Source organism: Vipera berus (genome assembly GCF_964194415.1).
Source record: "Vipera berus genome assembly, chromosome: 1".
Lineage (NCBI taxonomy): Eukaryota > Metazoa > Chordata > Lepidosauria > Squamata > Viperidae > Vipera > Vipera berus.
The window spans coordinates 149,938,943-149,956,071 of NC_138202.1; the positions used below are offsets into that span (position 1 = coordinate 149,938,943).

The following is a 17,129-nucleotide window of genomic DNA, read 5'->3' on the forward strand; positions in this document are numbered from 1 at the left end:
CCTATTTTTCTACTTGCATTTTTACGTGCTTTCGAACTGCTAGGTTGGCAGAAGCTGGGACGAGTAACAGGCGCTCACTCTGTTACGCGGCACTCGGAATTCAACCCGCCAAACTGCCAACCTTCTGATCGACAAGCTCAGCATCCTAACCCACTGAGCCACCGCGTCCCCCTTATGTTCCAGAGTTAGAAATATATTTTTACGTTAAAAGTAGATTCGTTCTATCTAAATTCATTGCTTTTCCTTTTCCTTTTCCTTCCTATTTTTATTTTTATTGTATTTTTTCACAACTTTGCTGTAGTTGGTTTGTATTATTTACTGTAGCCTTTTGATTGATTCTTTTAAATTATCTTTACAGGTTTGAGGATTTTTTTAATTCATAGTGCAGTGTTTAAAAAAGATGAGCAGAGTTCAGATTTAATTGCTACAGTTCCTTTATTATGTAATGCCTCATATTCTATCTCTCACTCATACTTTTGTCATTCAATCCTATATAATGCCTGTGACAGGCCTATGGCATTTTGAAATGCTGTCTTGGATCATGGTAGAGATAAGTTGCTAACATCACAGTTCTCCGTTCTGAAAACTTAAAGAGGCTCATGCATTTTGATATTCCAGAAGTATAGTTTTTAAGCATGGAGAATTCAACAAAGTGCCTTTTGTTTAAAAGATGAAATGAATATAATTAGAGCATTTGAGATTATCTCTTTGACTTGCTGGGCTTTCTTCTATTCCGTTTGTTTTTAATGCCATTGTCCAATATATCCATCTCGGCTGTGTGGGCAGCCTGCGCTTCATGTTATGACCTATTTTGAGGGTGTTCCTTGCTAAGCCAGTTTGCCTTAAATCCTAAAGAACTTCTGCCTTCCTAATTGTGAATTGTCTTTTTAAAACTGCCACAATTCCTAACTACCAAAACTTGCAGTACAGGTAGTCCTCAACTTAATGACCACCAATGAGCCCAAAATTTATGCTGCTAAGTAAGAAACTTAAGTGAGTTTGATGTATTTTACGACCTTACTTGCCACAGGGGTTAAGGGAATCAGTGTAGTTTTTAAATTAGTAATACGGTTGTTAAGTGAATCTGGCTTCCCCATTTGACTTTCCTTGTCAGAAGGTTGCACATGACCTCCAGGGCACTGCAACCGTCATAAATGTGAATCAGTTGTCAAGCATCCATATTTAAATCATGACCATGGGGATGCTGCAATGGTCATAAGTGTGAAAAATGATCATAAGTCACCTTTTCAGTCTTGTAACTTTGAACGGTCACTAAATGAAGTGTTGTAAATTGAGGACTACCTTTATGTGTAATGGTAATGGTGACATAATAAAGGTGGAAAAATAAGAAACAAAAAAATTCCCATATTGAAAGGATAACTTGATAACTAGCCCTGGTTCAGGGGTCGGCAACCGGAAAAAGGAAAAGAGCCACTCAGAACCGGTTCCATCACACAAACAAAAATTGGGAGCCGCAAAAAGTGCGCACGCGTGCGTCCACTCATGCGCATGCGCAAAAAACATTTTGCGCATGCGCAAAATGGGAGGCACCTGTGCGGCGACGGGTCTCCCCTTTGGAGAGGTGCGCGCTGTCCCATCCGGAGACCTGCCGCGTTCGTCAAACATGGATGAACGCGGCAGCTGTGCAAACGGGATGGCGGCGGTTTGGCGAGTGCGCGCGCACCTCTCCCAAGCCGCCGCCGTCCGTCGGCAGGTCTCCGGATGCAAAATGGGAGGCACCTGTGCGGCGACGGGTCTCCCCTTTGGAGAGGTGCGCGCTGTCCCATCCGGAGACCTGCCGCGTTCGTCAAACATGGATGAACGCGGCAGCTGTGCAAACGGGATGGCGGCGGTTTGGCGAGTGCGCGCGCACCTCTCCCAAGCCGCCGCCGTCCGTCGGCAGGTCTCCGGACGGCGGCGGCTTGGGAGAGGTGCGCGCGCACTCTCCACCGCCATCCCATTTGCACAGCTGCCGTGTTCGTCAATGTTTGACGAACGCGGCAGGTCTCTGGACGGGATGGCGGCGGTTTGGAGAGGTGCGCGTGCACCCGGAACGGGCGGTGCCACTCTCCATTTGGAGAGGTGCGCGCGCACCACTGCCCGTTCGAAGAGGTGCGCGCACACCGGGCGGCTGGGAGCCGCGGGTTGCCGACCCGTGCCCTGGTTGGAAGATCAAATGAGAAAGAATAGGAAAGTCATTTTTGAATGAGAAAAATTAAATCAGGTTTTGTCTTTAGATTGTGGGATTGACTTCTGCTTTATATAAACCTCAAGATCTGTCAACTAGTGCAGATATTATGGATGGGATATATAGAATCCAGAGTCCAGATATTTATTTTGGCTATTAAATATGAGGGGTAATTTACATTTTTTAAATCATTGGAATCATATGTTTCACTAACCAACGATGTAATGTGACTGAATTTGCTCAGTATGTTGTGGAAAAATCAATTGTGATGTACTTAGTAAACCATAGTTGAACAAAAATAGCTTAGTATGTTATGGAAACATCAGATAAATTACATTCAGTAATCCCAAGTTAGCAAAACATAGTTTAAGGTGATGTGGAAACCTTTTAACAATTATTATTAAAAAAAATGTAAGAAAACAATTCTGAACTATTTCTGATTTGTACCAGTAGATTTTAGTCTACCTTTCTCTCTATGCCAGCTCTGGATTATAATGACTTCTTTTAATTAGCTAGTAATCACACATGTGTTTTAGGCCATATAAAAAGTGTTGACATAATTTGGACAATAAAGTACTATTTTTAATTTAAAGTTTTATAATCCATTCTATTTTTACACACACAGTTTTCTTTTGTTAATAAATTTAATGGGCCTGGCTTCAGCTATGTTTTCTTTCTTCCTTAACTCCTATTTAAGTTTTTGTTTTTATTTTGTTTCAAATTTTCTGTATCCCCAATTCTGCTGAGGGATTATCTGTGTTAGCCACCACCAGTTTGAAATTTTGGGGTGTACATGTCAAAATAAGAGGCCTAAACATTCTTAACATTCTGTTTGGATAATTTCAGTTGCATTATTTCTGGCCAAATTTTGCTAGATTTAAAAAGAGGAGTCAAGTTGGGAAGTGAAGTATATGTAGGTGAGATACCTTCTTCGGCAACTTCCTTGTATTTGTTTTTCCTACCGTGTATTTTGTTGCAGGGATATGATGTTGGTTTCATAATCAAATAAAGCTTTTCAGTATTTAGGATTGGACACAGCAGATGATAGAGCTATGTAGGAAAACTGAAATTGAAGCCAATCTCCATTTATCGTTTTCGTAGTACATTTGTTGATTTGTATCAGTAGCTTTCTGAAGTGTGAAATAATCATAGGCATTTGGTTAATGAATTGTATATTGTTGCTCTTCATTCACGGGATTTGCTCTCATATTAAGTTTGATGCTTCACTTAGCAAATTCTGCTTTCTTTGTCTTTGATACGTTCTTGCCAAATTATTCCTGATTGTATTCATTAATCTTCAGTCACATTTGACAAAAATAAATTGCTCTGATCTTCTAAAGTTACCAGGAATAATTAGGTTTTTTTTTAAGGACATGAAAGTTTAGGGGGACCAAGAGAGGCTAATGTGGCTGTTTGTACTGTAATAAAGCATAGCAGAATCTTTAAGGCAATGAAGGCTAAAGGAGAGCTCAGAGGACTGATTATTTGCACTTCCTCCTTGGACATGCAAAATCGTGTTATTCCCTCTTCCACACCCTCTTGTTAAAATCTTGCAATACTTGCTTTCATTCTTCCTGTTTTCTTCCATAAGTGGCTTTGTATGAATGATTGCCACATGGGAAGTACATATTAACAGTGGTTGTGACATCAGCATGGCTGCTTTATTCAGTTTTGAAAATAACACTTGAACAAAGTTAGTTTGTGTTAGATGTGATTTCTCCCCCTTCCTCCCCTTAAAAAAGGAATTTCATTTTAAGTGTTCTGTAGGTGTTTATTTTAACTGCATTTATTTTCATTATGGTTACATTTTACAAAACAATAGAAGGATCGGTGGAAAAAAAAAGTCTGAAAATTGGTAATGAGGTATGCAGTTCAGAGTCGGTCTCAAGATAGCGATTGTGCATTTGCACGCATTAGTTAGAGGAGATGTTATCAGTATTACATTACAGTTTTCATTTAGCACAAAATATGAATTAGTTACAACCTCCCCAAGGCCCATTAATCTTCCATCTGTCTCCTGTTCTGCTTTTATAATATTCTACCTGATGAAAAGTTCTGAAGAACTTGAAAGCTTGCCTCTGAATTGGGTGGTTCTAATAAATATTGTTGTTTTTTTTAAAAAAATTGTAGACCATTATGTTCATATGTTGTTGTTCTAAAAAAACATATGCAAATTTAAAAGGACATTAATAACACTAATCGTTTGATTATAATTTAATTACTTTGTTTAATTTGTTGTTCTCATGTGTACCAATATCAAGAGTTGGAAAATAATGCGACAACTATGTCTGGGCCTGAACTCTTCTTCTGTCCTGCATTAGCTTAATTTCAAATATCATCACTCATCTAAAAATTTTAATTGTCCTTATATATTAATGAGAAGGGGAAAGTTTTTTATGTATTCTCAAATTCCTTCTTCGGTCATTTTCATACTTTCAGTTTTTATGACTTACGTTAAAATATTTCTCTGAATAAGGCTGCCACTCTTCTCTCCCAAAGAGATGACATTATGCACTTTGAATACAAATTTATCTATCTTCAGAGCAATTTTTTTTTCTTGTGATTGTCTGTACCCTAGAGAACGGTCTTTAATGAATTACATACAAATTGTGCAATTTAAGAAGTTAATTTGGTCTTCTGCTTATGCAGGCCTCAGCACGGCTCTTGTAGAAAAGGATGATTTTGCATCAGGGACTAGCAGCAGAAGTACTAAACTGATCCATGGTGGAGTGAGATATCTACAGAAGGCCATCATGAAGCTGGATTTTGAGCAGGTAATTGTTTAGGATGGCTGCTGCAAAGCGAAACAATATGTTGGTTGATCTGGTTAAATTGGTTCTCACACTTATGACTTTCCACACGCTATTTGCTTTCAATCGATTTAAACCTTGAGAATATATGCAGAAAATGCATATATAGAAAAAAATGCGTAAGTAATTAAAAATTATGGAATGTTTAATGTTAGCATGTGGTCAAGTAATTGAAATGCAAAGTGTACATTTTAGTAAACTGACACTTTGATAGCACTTTATTTATTAAATTTGGGTTCAAATTCTCACTATTTGAAAAAAAAAGTCCTAAAACATGTTATGGTACAATTTATTGTTTTGTAAAACAAGTTGAGAAGCTTCCATACATTTAAGACAATTATAATTTTCTTTTTTAAAAAAACTGCAGTAACAGCACACTTTTATATTATCTGTAGAAGTGTTTGTATTCTTTTCAGGCAGTGGGTACCATTGTGTAAATTGGTGTGATGGTGCAATGGCCAAAAATGTAAAAATGCTTGGAAGATTATCAAAACTGACAAGATCTCATCATTTGCACCCTCAAAATTCTCTGTCTCATAAAGGCTATCTGATCTTGTGACAGTTTTAAATGCTTTCCTCGGGGGAGAAAAAAAAACAACAACTTTGGGTTCTTAATGCCTGATTTATAGTGAACCTTAGTTTCCCTCTTCTCACTCATACACTGAACTAGCCGTTTTGTCGTGCATTTCTCCATATTAAGACTAAATTCTGCAGGCAGAACATTTTTGGTAGGAACAGTTATTTCCTTATCTTGATTCTAGGTCATACGATTCCATTATACCGCATTTTGATTCTATAGTCATTCTATATACAAGGTAGCACATTGATTTTTGTTGGATATGGAGATTACCGCCACTTGGGAATGCAGAACATTTCTGTGGCTCCAGGAGATTTAAAAACAGAAACAGGGATGCCTCTGTGATGGTTTATTTTATTTTTTTATAGAAGAATAGAGTTGGAAGCCTCATTTAGGCCACTGAGTGCAACCTCCCTGCTCAGTGCAGGAATTCAAATTAAAGCATTTCAGTTTAAAGACTGCACTCTTCCAGTCAAGAGGAGCCCAGCACCTTCCTAGGTAATTGATTTCACTATCAAACTGCTCTTACTATTAGGAAGGGTCCCCACCCCCACCCCCCTATTCAATTAGAATCTCCCTTCTTTCTGTCTGTGGAGATTCTCAGTCATCCAGGTCATGGTTGTCGCAACGGTGCTTTCCCAAAAGACAGCTTTCTGGTTTTGTTTCCCCCCCCTGTTGAAAAACATTTCACTTTCACGTGGCTTGGGTCCAGGATATTTGAGGGAACACCTGCTGCCGGCATCAAGCTCCCTTCGTCCTGTGCACTCCCGCAGGGAGGGTCTTCTCAGGGTGCCGCTGGTCAAAGAATGCCAGCGGATGACACCCAGGGGGAGGGCCTTCTCTGTGGGGGTGCCTGCCCTCTGGAACCAGCTGCCTGCGGAGCTTAGGACTGCCCCCGACCTTCGATCATTCCGCCGAGACCTGAAGACCTGGCTCTTCGAGCTTTCCGGCTCAGGCTGAGTTTTAATTGGGGTTTTAACTGGGGTTTTACATGTTGCAGGGACTTAGTTTAATCTTTTTTAAATTGGTCTTAATTTTTGTATTAATGTTTTAAAAATTATACCATGTAAACCGCCCTGAGTCCTTCGGGAAAGGGCGGTATATAAATTCAATAAAATAAAATAAAATAAATAAATAAACTTCTCCTTCAAAAAGCTTCTTCAGTTAGAAGAAGAATTCTCCTAAGTCTAATTATTAATGTATTAATGGTTAATAAAGGGATGCGGTGGCTCAGTGGGTTAGGACGCTGAGCTTGTCGATCGGAAGGTCGGCAGTTTGGCGGGTCGAATCCCGAGTGCCCTGTAGCAGAGTGAGCGCCTGTTACTCGTCCCAGCTTCTGCCAACCTAGCAGTTCGAAAGCACGTAAAAATGCAAGTAGAAAAAGAGGGACCACTACGGTGGGAAGGTAACAGTGTTCTGTGAGCCTTTGGTGTCTAGTCATGCCGGCCACATGACCACGGAGACGTCCTCGGACAAGCGCTGGCTCTTCGGCTTTGAAACGACTAGCATGCATGTGCGGGGGAACCTTTATAATGGTTAATGATTAGTTAGTTAATTAATAATAATGAATAGTTATTAATTAAGGGTTCTTATAATTCTTCATCCAAGAAGAATCATTCTTCTCCATAGATGAGAAGAAGGGTGTTCTCATCCAAGAGGTTTCTTCAGTTGAAAGATTCTTAGATGAGAAGCAAAATGTTTTCAAAGAAAAAACAAAACAAAACAAGTCCAGTTGCCTTTCGGAAAACCCCCTTTGGGCCTTCTTTCCTCTCATTTAAACCCATTCTTCAGTGTCCCGCATTCTGGGGCAAGAGCGATTAAGTTTGGGTCCCCCCTTTTGAGTCACAAGCTTTCACATACTATATTCCTTCTCAGTTGTCTTTCCCACACCTACCTCCTTTATTAGATATTAGATAACCTTTATTGCCATTTTTTACTCTGGGCAGAACGGCACACATTAAAAATGAAATTTAGTTGCTTGCTCTCAAAGTGTACACCTACATAACACACATTTAAACACACTATACATCGTATGTATCTTTCATCATAGGAAGCTGGGCTTGAGCAGTTTACTTCCTGTAATGCATTCATTATACTTCCATTGATGGAAGCTAAAATTTAATTTACCCCTTTTATAGCCGAAGCACAGTGATCCCTCAAATTCATGTGTAATTAACTTCTATTCCAGATCTGTTTCACACGTGCTGTTTCCAAATTAGTTGTGCCTCCTCCCGTAACAGTACACTGGATTTTTGTCCTTGCTTCAGGTTTTTCATTTTACATTCCTCAGCTAACTTCTGCTAGCTGTTGGTCATGTATGTAGCTCACGTTTTACTCAAGAACAAATCTGAACGTATGTACAATGTTGGGAAAATACTGTTGCCTTAGAACAGACATGTCAAACACAAGGCCCAGTGGCTAGATCTGGCCCACGAAGTCGTTTCATGTGGCCTGCGAAGCCATCCTGGAAACAGTGAGGGAATGGCCCCCACTGCCTTGGCCCTGGCCCAGAGACCCTCCTCCTGCCAGAGACCCTCAGATCTGTCCTACTCCTGCCCAGGCCCCCATAGGCACCCTTGATGCAAACGATGTAGAGCTGGCCATGCCCACCCAGTAGGCCATACGCACTCTAGCCACGCCCACCCAGTAGGCCACGCCCACCCAGGCCACACCCACCCGGCCCCCTGAGGGCAACCGCAATGCTGATGCGGCCCTCAATGAAATCAAGTTTGACACCCCTGCCTTAGAACACCACGGGTGTCAAACTCGTCACGTCACGTGATGTGTCACCATGTATCGTGACTCTTTTTGCATTGCCGGCAATGGGGTGAGCACGGCTTCGGTATGATGAAACCGGCCCGTGGGCTGGCAGTTTGACACCCCTGCCTTAGAATATGGATATAATTAAACACGAGCCTGGTGTGTAAAATATTTGTGGCAGTTGCATTTTTTACTATTTCAGATGTTGTTTTTTTTTAACTCAATACAGTTTTGAGTTCCAAACTATTATTTTGAATTTTAATCAGTATTTATTTTAAGGTCAGACAGAACACTTTCTGGATGGACAAACGGCAAAATTCAAATTTACTTGAATTTGGTTGATTAATTCCAGATTTTCTGTTATTGATTAGACAGGTTTTTATGTGCTAGAGTAAAATAGAGCAATAACAATATGAAATCGATACTGAATTGTCTTATTTTTTTAAAACAATAATTAGTACATATCAATTTAGAAACTGCATAGACTGCTGTTGTTCATCCCCATAGAGCTAGGTAGTCCTAGACATACGACTGTTCATTTAGTGACTGTCCAAAGTTACAGTGGCATTGGAAAAAGTGACTTATGTCCGTTTTTTACACTTAACGACTGTTGCAGCATCACCAGGGTCACGTGATCAAAATTCTGGCACTTGGCAAATGAACTCATACTTATGATGATTGCCGTGTTCCAGGATCATGGGATTATCTTTTTGCGACCTTCCCGACAAGCAAAATCAGTGAACCCGGATTCACTTAACAGCTGTGTTACTAACTTAACACCTGCAGGGATTCACTTAACAACTGTGGCAAGAAAGGTCATCAAATGGGGTAAAATCCACTTAGCAAATGTCTTGCTTAGCGATGAAAATTTTGGGTTGAATCGTGGTCATAACTCAAGGACTACCTATAGGGTTTGGTGATCAAGATATTGAACTGGCACAAGGGAAATGCAAGTCCTTCTTCCGCTCCTAGCTGTGAAAATTTACTGAGTGGCTTTGGCCCTTTCTCTCTCAGATCAACCTTATTTCACACAGTTGATGTTGTGGTAGAAAATGGAGGAAGGAGAATGTGAACGCCATATTGAGCTCCTGAAAGAAACTTCGAGATATATTTTAACAGTTTTTCTGCAATAAAAATACATCATCTTCTGGTCAAAGAACGACCTGTACAAATTTTTATTACAATCATAATTTCTAACGTTTTTTTTAAATATTACAGAGAGTCCACAAAATAGTAACAGATGGTTGTTTGGCAGTATCACTGAGAATCAGTTCAGTAAATTCTTTATTATTATTTTTTCTTTTTCTTTCTTTTTTTTAGTATAGAATGGTGAAAGAAGCCCTCCACGAACGTGCCAACTTGCTTGAAATTGCTCCTCATTTATCTTCTCCTCTGCCTATAATGCTTCCAGTTTACAAGTAAGTTATTCAAAATTTATCCTCTTTTATTTGCTTGGCAGGTTATTCTTAAAATTTAATCTGTGTCACCGTGTAGGAATTATAGTGCTTTCCCCCCCCCCGGGTTATTTTTTATTTTGTTTTGTTTTGCTTTTGCTAGTGCCAAGCCTAATTTTTTACTTTGCAAGAACAAAATATTGCCATTATTTTATTGAAGTGTAATGTGAAATCTTTTGGACTGTTGATTCCATTTGTTTTAATCTGGTATGGCAAATGCACAAAGAATCCTATTGGCATTTTACTGACAGATTGATTACAGGGGCAGAAACCTTTGATGTTGCTATACCATAACTGTGCTTGAATTAAATCTTGATTAGCCATCTCAGAACTGAAACTTACGGGCATTTATGTGCATCGGTGTTTATATGCATTTATTTATTTAAACGTTGAAACCATGTCTGCATCTCTGTGGTATAAAAAGGGGAAAAATGAGATGCAAATGTATGCATGCTGTTAATTTTCCTGACTTCTCAAATGCCTTGAGAAAGGAAAATACATAAGTAGCTTTTTTACTCTGGTTAGACAGACCAGTACTTTACCTTAAATTAGTCAGTAAGATGTGAAAAGAGAGTATCCCATTAATGTTCTTGAATAATAATAATAATTTATTAAACTTGAATTATGCCTGATTCTCATTCTGGACAATCAAACAATTTACAATAAAGTCAATAAAACATAAAAATATAGATAAGTGCACAAATGTACACTGTTTAAGACTTAAATTGAGGATGCGTGTGAGGTGATCTTACAGGAAGAGTATAGTTAAGTGTTTTGTAACTTACCTATTTGAATTTTGATCTTTAGAGAGGTACTAGGGGAGGGATGTTAGCCTGAGCTGATATCTTATCCAGGGTCTCTTAAGTGACTTTTTAAATCAAGTGACGTTTTGAGACTTAGTTTCACACATCCCACCACAATGACTCACAAAGAATAACATTAAGCAGTGGAAACATCAAGGATTGGAGAGAGAAGTCATCAAACCTAAATAAACATACTGTGCTTAGATGATGTGGTGTTATGTATCCAAGAAAAATATGATGATGCTACAGCACTTCCAGAACATGTCTTACAAGTGCAATTCTGGTACGTTGTACTTTCCATGTCTCAGTGTAAAAGTATACAAGCTTGCTCCATCATTTCAGACACTTTACAAGAAAGGGCATTTTGAAGCACCATCCAGGTCATTTAAATAAGATTTCTTGTTATGTAAGAAACAAGTGCCTGTAGGCTGCTTATTTATGTGCTGCTGTTAGAAACTTGTTAACTAAACATTAGAAATAGTGCAAAACAAGTATGCAAAACACCAGTCATTGCTCACTTTTGCTCAAGCATGCACAATTTCTGTTGCCTTAAGAGCTGCAGCTGGCTTTATGTTATATATCAAACACTTTATTCCAAAAATGGGCAAGGCCAGGTCAAATATTGATGTGGGGGTTTAAGTCTGATGAAATCTCTTAAGTGCCTGCAAAGTTTAAGGCATTCATTTTGTCCTCTAGAATTCTCTAAACTTCATAGTGTTTTTTGATTGTTTTTTTTTTAAAAATGGGTCTACCTATACAGGAAGGATTTTTTAAAAAATTTTTTTAATTTTAATTCCATTTATATCCCACCCTTCTCCGAAGACTCAGGGCGGCTTACAAGCTTAGCTGGATGTTGGCAGGCTGTGCCTTCAGCTATACCTGAGTGTGCCAGCTTTGTGCACATTTTCCTTTTAGAAGAATAATTTCAAAGTTTTCCCTTGAGTTTTTTTAAAATATGGAATTCTACACCTGAAGAATATTAAAGATTAGCCCATGTCGTGTAATGTTTAAATACACATTAAATACACACAGTAAAATGGAGTGACTACTTTTCTCACACTATATGTCATGGTGCTGAATTGTGCTGTTATCTGTATTTTCCCCCCTCTTGCTAGTAGAATAGTGGCTATAGTTTCCCTGCAAAAATCATGAATAGGTGCTTGCTGTTAAATTCTGGCTGACTGTAATAATCAAGAATTAAATTCATTTGTCAGTTTAAAGTTGAATTTCACCATATTTTCAAAACTGCTAGTCATGTTTTCTTTAAGACCAATGATGTCAGTAGATCTGTCTCCAAATCTGTTAGTTTGAAATCTCAAATATTGTTTAACATTTTCATTTTCCAGTACAAAAGTCTCTCTCTGTGTGTGTCTCTGTGTGAGCGAAAACAGGTTTGAATGTAAAGGTGATTATTTTAATATCCTGACCATATAAAAATGGCAATCTAGCTGTATCTCAAGATGGAGAAGTCCTAGCACATGAAATTGGTGTTTTTGTGATAAAAGAGTGCTGCAGCATTTCTTAGGTATAGTTTTTTAGTCTATACTGAATACCAGAGAATCATTGATAATTCTCTGACCACAGAGTTTGGCAAAACTATATTTTGGGTTTTTTCCCCTCCTGAAACAATATTAAATCTTCTTAGAATATGCAAAAAGTCTTTCATTTAAGACAGGCATGTCAAACTGCCGGCTGTTGTGATTCAGGGTCAGCCTGTGGGTTCGGCAGTTGGGTCAGACGACTCAGAGGAGGAGGAGGGGGGTGTTGAAGAGCTTGCTGATGATGGCCTTGAGGCTCCGCAGAGCCCTCAGCCAGGCCCCTCCCACCTGGTCACGACGGAGACCCAGCTGTGTGAGCCTGACAGCGTGGATGAAGATGACCCACAGCTGGCCCTGTTCAAGGACGCCTGACGCAGGAGGCAGTCAATCAGGAGTAAACAGAGGAAGGCCATGGGGCACCTCGGAAGGAGGCAGAGAGAAGCCACGCCCTTAACTGTATAAAAGGGGAATGCGTGGGAGGGCTGGTTTGCTGAAGGCAACCGCTTGAATAGCTCCTGTTTCTTAGCTCCTGTTTCATGGTTGGTGTCTTGTTTTGCTCTGTTTTATGTTAATAAATTTGGAAGGCTTTATTCCAGCCTCTTGCCATTTGTAAAGGGGTTGTCCCTGCTTTTTCTGCAGGGCCGGTAGCAGGCTGGTACAGAACACCGGCCTGCAGGCTGGACGCGTCATCCCGAAACCACGCCCACCCCATTGCCGGCAATGGGAAAAAAATTGTGATACGTCGTGCGACGTCACATTACGTCACGAGTTTGACGTGCCTGATTTAAGATATTTGATGCTTTGAAAATATCTAACCTGGCAAAATGAGCTACAATTCCTGCTCCTCATCTTACTGTTTTTAGATTGCACTGCTGCTTGGTTACACAGGACCAAATTGGAATGGGACAACTCGCCACGGCCAGTTCGCTGTGGCCATCTCGCTGCAGCCATCTGGCTGGAGCCAAACTAGCATTGGCATTTCACCAAGACCAATTCGCCACGGGACAACTCACCGTGGGACAACTTGCCGCGGGACAATTCCATGCTGCATAACTCAGTGCAATAAATTTTATCCACCACTGTTTCTTTGACATTATTTCCATTGACAAAAGTGGAACTAGTGTAGAGGAAACAGTGGCAGAGTTACCCCTTGTGGATTGTCTTGTGGTGGGTTATCCTGCGGCGAGTTGTTCGTGGCAAGATGGCCACAGTGGGATGGCTGCTGCAAGTTGTCCTAGACCCAGACCAGTTCCTCCCCCAGGGGCCTTTCTGAATAGGATAAGACACGTGGCCCAGCCAGGTAATTGTAGACTTTTAAGCTGCTGTGTAATTCACAGGGCACTAAATATCATTCTGGTGGAAAGAAATGATTTATATTTAAAGATTTTTTATTGAACACTGATCATTCTTTGTATGCTTGGATAGTTGTCCCCGATTATTACTATATTTTAAAATAACAACATTAGAGAACAATGTCAGCTTCAGTGAATCCTCAGTTTTCCATGTAAGCCTATGAATCTGTCTGCTCATTTCTCTGGCTGGATTTGTGTAAAAGGATAGGGTAGGTTAAAACGGAATTGAATAGCTAGTGACTGATAGTACTATGGGAACCCAAGCATTATCTTAATAGGTTACATAACCCAAGACACCAGGTTAAGGCAGTTAATTTAGATATTATGGGAATAAAGCCATTGTGTTTTGTTAAAATGGGATTAGAAGATATGTTATCTGGATCAGAGGCCCCCAACCTTTTCGGCACGAAGGACTGGTTCTGTGGAGAAAAGTTTTTCCGCAGACCGGAGGGGGCATGGTTTCGGGTGTTTCCTGCATCCAGCAGATGGGGCTTCACTTTTTTGCGCGGCCTGGTTGCTGGTATTCTGCGGCCCGGTGCGGGTCCACGGATCGGGGGTTGGGGACCCCTGATCTGGATGTTCATTCTTCCCCACTCCCAGTATTTGATGCTTGGGTCCAGGTGCACAGTAAAGCTTCATAGCCAAGTGGGAATATGAACCTTGGTCCTGGTGTCCAGTTCTTTTTGCTGAATTGATTGCATGCTAACTGATTTAGGGTCTTTCTGTTTTATAAATTACAGCCTCAGCCTTTGCAAATAAATATGTATCTATACTTGGGTCTGTTTGTATATCCTCTGCTTTTCTTCCCAGAAACTCAGGATAACTTCAATCAATAACAAACTGAATTTAAAAAAACAACAACATCTTATCAGTTGAATAAAATAGTAATTGGAATAGTTGTATCTCACTTATTCTTGGGTGGCCTCTTTTAGTTGAAACATTAACGTGCAGAAGTCCCCTGTGATCTTTGAAACAGGTTTTCCACACATATCCAGATCTATTCTGATTTTTCTAAATTCTGAGTTTTTAGATTTGTTCTAAAAGAACTTCCATTGCAAAAAAAGGGATTTGTTTTACATGCTTATGTATTTATTTGTCATCTTTTTTCTTTTTTTTAGGTGGTGGCAACTGCCTTATTACTGGGTGGGAATTAAGCTGTATGACCTTGTAGCAGGAAGCCAGTGTCTGAAAAGCAGCTACGTGCTTAGCAAATCCAAAGCTTTGGAACTCTTCCCTATGTTACGGAAGGACAAACTCGTGGGTGCCATAGTCTACTATGATGGTATGTCCTCTCCTTTCTTGCCAGTGTTAAGAGCAGAAGCTTTGATCCCAGTTGTGAATCTGAGCCCATTCTATCACTAGCTATGTTGCAGAGATACTGTACAGCCCTTGAGTTCATGCATTTCTCCCTTTGCACCACCCTGCAAGAGTCTTTAAGTACCAGCTGCTTTTTTACCTGCTGCACTGTTTAGCTAATCAGTTAGAAAAAAGTTGTCTTAAGTACAGTTCACTTTCATTAAGCCATGGTGGCACAGTGGGTAGAATGTAGTATTGCAGGCTCACTCTGCCTACTGCCAGGAGTTCAATCCTGACCGGCTCAAAGTTGACAGCCTTCCGAGGTCGGTAAAATGAGGACCCAGATTGTTGGGGGCAATATGCTGAGTCTGTAAATAGCTTAGAGCAGGGGTGTCAAACTCAATTTCATTGAGGGCCACATCAGCATTGCAGTTGCCCTCAGGGGGCCGGGTGGGTGTGGCTTGGGTGAGCGTGGCCTACTGGGTGGGCGTGGCTAGAGTGCATATGGCCAGCTCTACATTGTTCACATCAAGGGTGCCTATGGGGGCCTGGGCAGGAGTGGGACAGATCTGAGGGTCTCTGGCAGAAGGAGGGTCTCTGGGCCAGGGCCAAGGCAGTGGTTGCCGTTCCCTCACTGTTTCCAGGATGGCTTCACGGGCCGCATGAAACCACTTCGCGGGCCGGATCCGGCCCCCAGACCTTGTGTTTGACATGTCTGGCTTAGAGAGTGCTGTAAAGCAGGGGTCCCCAACCCGCAGTCCGTGGACCGGTATTGGGCCACAGCATGCCAGCAACCAGTCCGCACAAACAAAAGCCCCATCCGTGGGATGCAGGCAGCACACGAAACCATGCACCCTCCAGTCCGCGGAAAAACCTTTCTCCATGGAAGCGGGCCCTGGTGCTCAAAAGGTTGGGGACCTCTTCTGTAAAGTACTGTGAAACGGTATATAAGTGCTGTTGCTATTGCTGTTTTAGCTCTTTTCCTCTGCCTAGCAGATTTTCTCCCAACAACAAAACACTATGGCAGAGAAGGTCCATTGTTGTTCCTCTTTCACGTAGCAAGTGAAGCACACCCATCTCGACTCCCTTCCTTCACAGTGAAAAAAAGATATAGATACTAGATTAGTCTTGTCCCCTTTTGCTTTCAATGTCCGTTTGTGCCTATTTGTGTGAAAATTCCTGAGAACATGCCAGAACTAGTTCTGGGAAGATGTTCATGCCTTTGAGTCAGGTAGATCTGTTCTTTGCTCATGTATATTGGGGGCCGAAAGCTCTAATAAGCAGGCATATACATAGAATGAAGGCTATTGCTAAGCACATTGGTTTGTGCTTAAATTGTAAGCCGCCCTGAGTCTTCGGAGAAGGGTGGGATATAAATGGGATTAAAATAAATATTGTCTTCTAAATTCACTTCTCTGTGGCTGGTGGATAAATGAGGTATTATCATACATGAGAGTGTGCCAAAGAACTTACTTTGTAAAATCTGTGTTTAGTTCCATTATTCACTGAGGTTTCCAGATTTCTCTTTTAGTCTGCCAGTAGAATGCTCCACCTACTGGTGGCTTTTGTGACTCAAAAAACCCATTTCATTCTTCCCTTGGATTTTCCCAAATGAAAGTTGATTTTTCATTTGCTTCTGTATTCGTGTTGCTATTTCATCAAAATACGTTGCTGCATGCAGAATGATCTTTTATATTTTTTTATATTAGATATTTCTCCAATTCTGCCTTTGTAGGCAAGTATAGATACATAGGGATAAATACATGAGTTAGGGATGAAATATACTAGCAAATTAGTCCATTTACTTTTTGTGAAGGGGGAAGAAGAAAATTAAATTTATATACAGTAGCTTGAGCAAATTTAGGTTGGGGATAATCAGGAAGCACCTCAGGCCAAAAGGACTAAAAAAGACCATTAACCATTTTAAAGTAGGGGGATGACAATGAAAATGCTTGATGTCCTCTATAAAACTGTAGTGAATCCACAAACATACGATTATAGCATTATGAATATTTGTATGTATCAGAAAAAAGCTAGCTCAAAACTTCTTTGCAACCATAACACAATAATACTGATGGGATCTGAATGTTCTGTTGAATATGCGCTTGCTATGTTTCCTAGTTTTCTAGGACTGCAGTTTTATTGCTGATTGTAAGTTTATCTCTTTGCCTGATAAGTCTTGAGATGGAGTGGCTGAAGAGAATAGTTTTTGTTCTAAACTGGATTATATCTTATAAAACATCCCTTCTACAATTTGGGGCATAAATTGGTGCTTCCTGATTATCCCCAACCTAAATTTGCTAAATTTGCTCAAGCTACTGTATGTAAATTTAATTTTCTTCTTCCCCCTT

The 17,129-nt window shown here is 40.4% G+C and overlaps 1 protein-coding gene across 2 annotated transcripts in view; it reads left to right on the forward strand.

Annotated features, from left to right (window-relative positions):
* GPD2 (glycerol-3-phosphate dehydrogenase 2) overlaps nt 1-17,129 on the forward strand; it is a 93,765-nt gene that overhangs the window by 25,582 nt on the left and 51,054 nt on the right. For both annotated transcript variants that reach the window (XM_081340367.1, XM_081340368.1), the window contains 3 exons: nt 4,838-4,962; nt 9,656-9,753; nt 14,601-14,764. In XM_081340367.1, the coding sequence (XP_081196493.1) occupies nt 4,838-4,962; nt 9,656-9,753; nt 14,601-14,764 (387 nt within the window). The remainder of the gene's footprint in view (nt 1-4,837; nt 4,963-9,655; nt 9,754-14,600; nt 14,765-17,129) is intronic.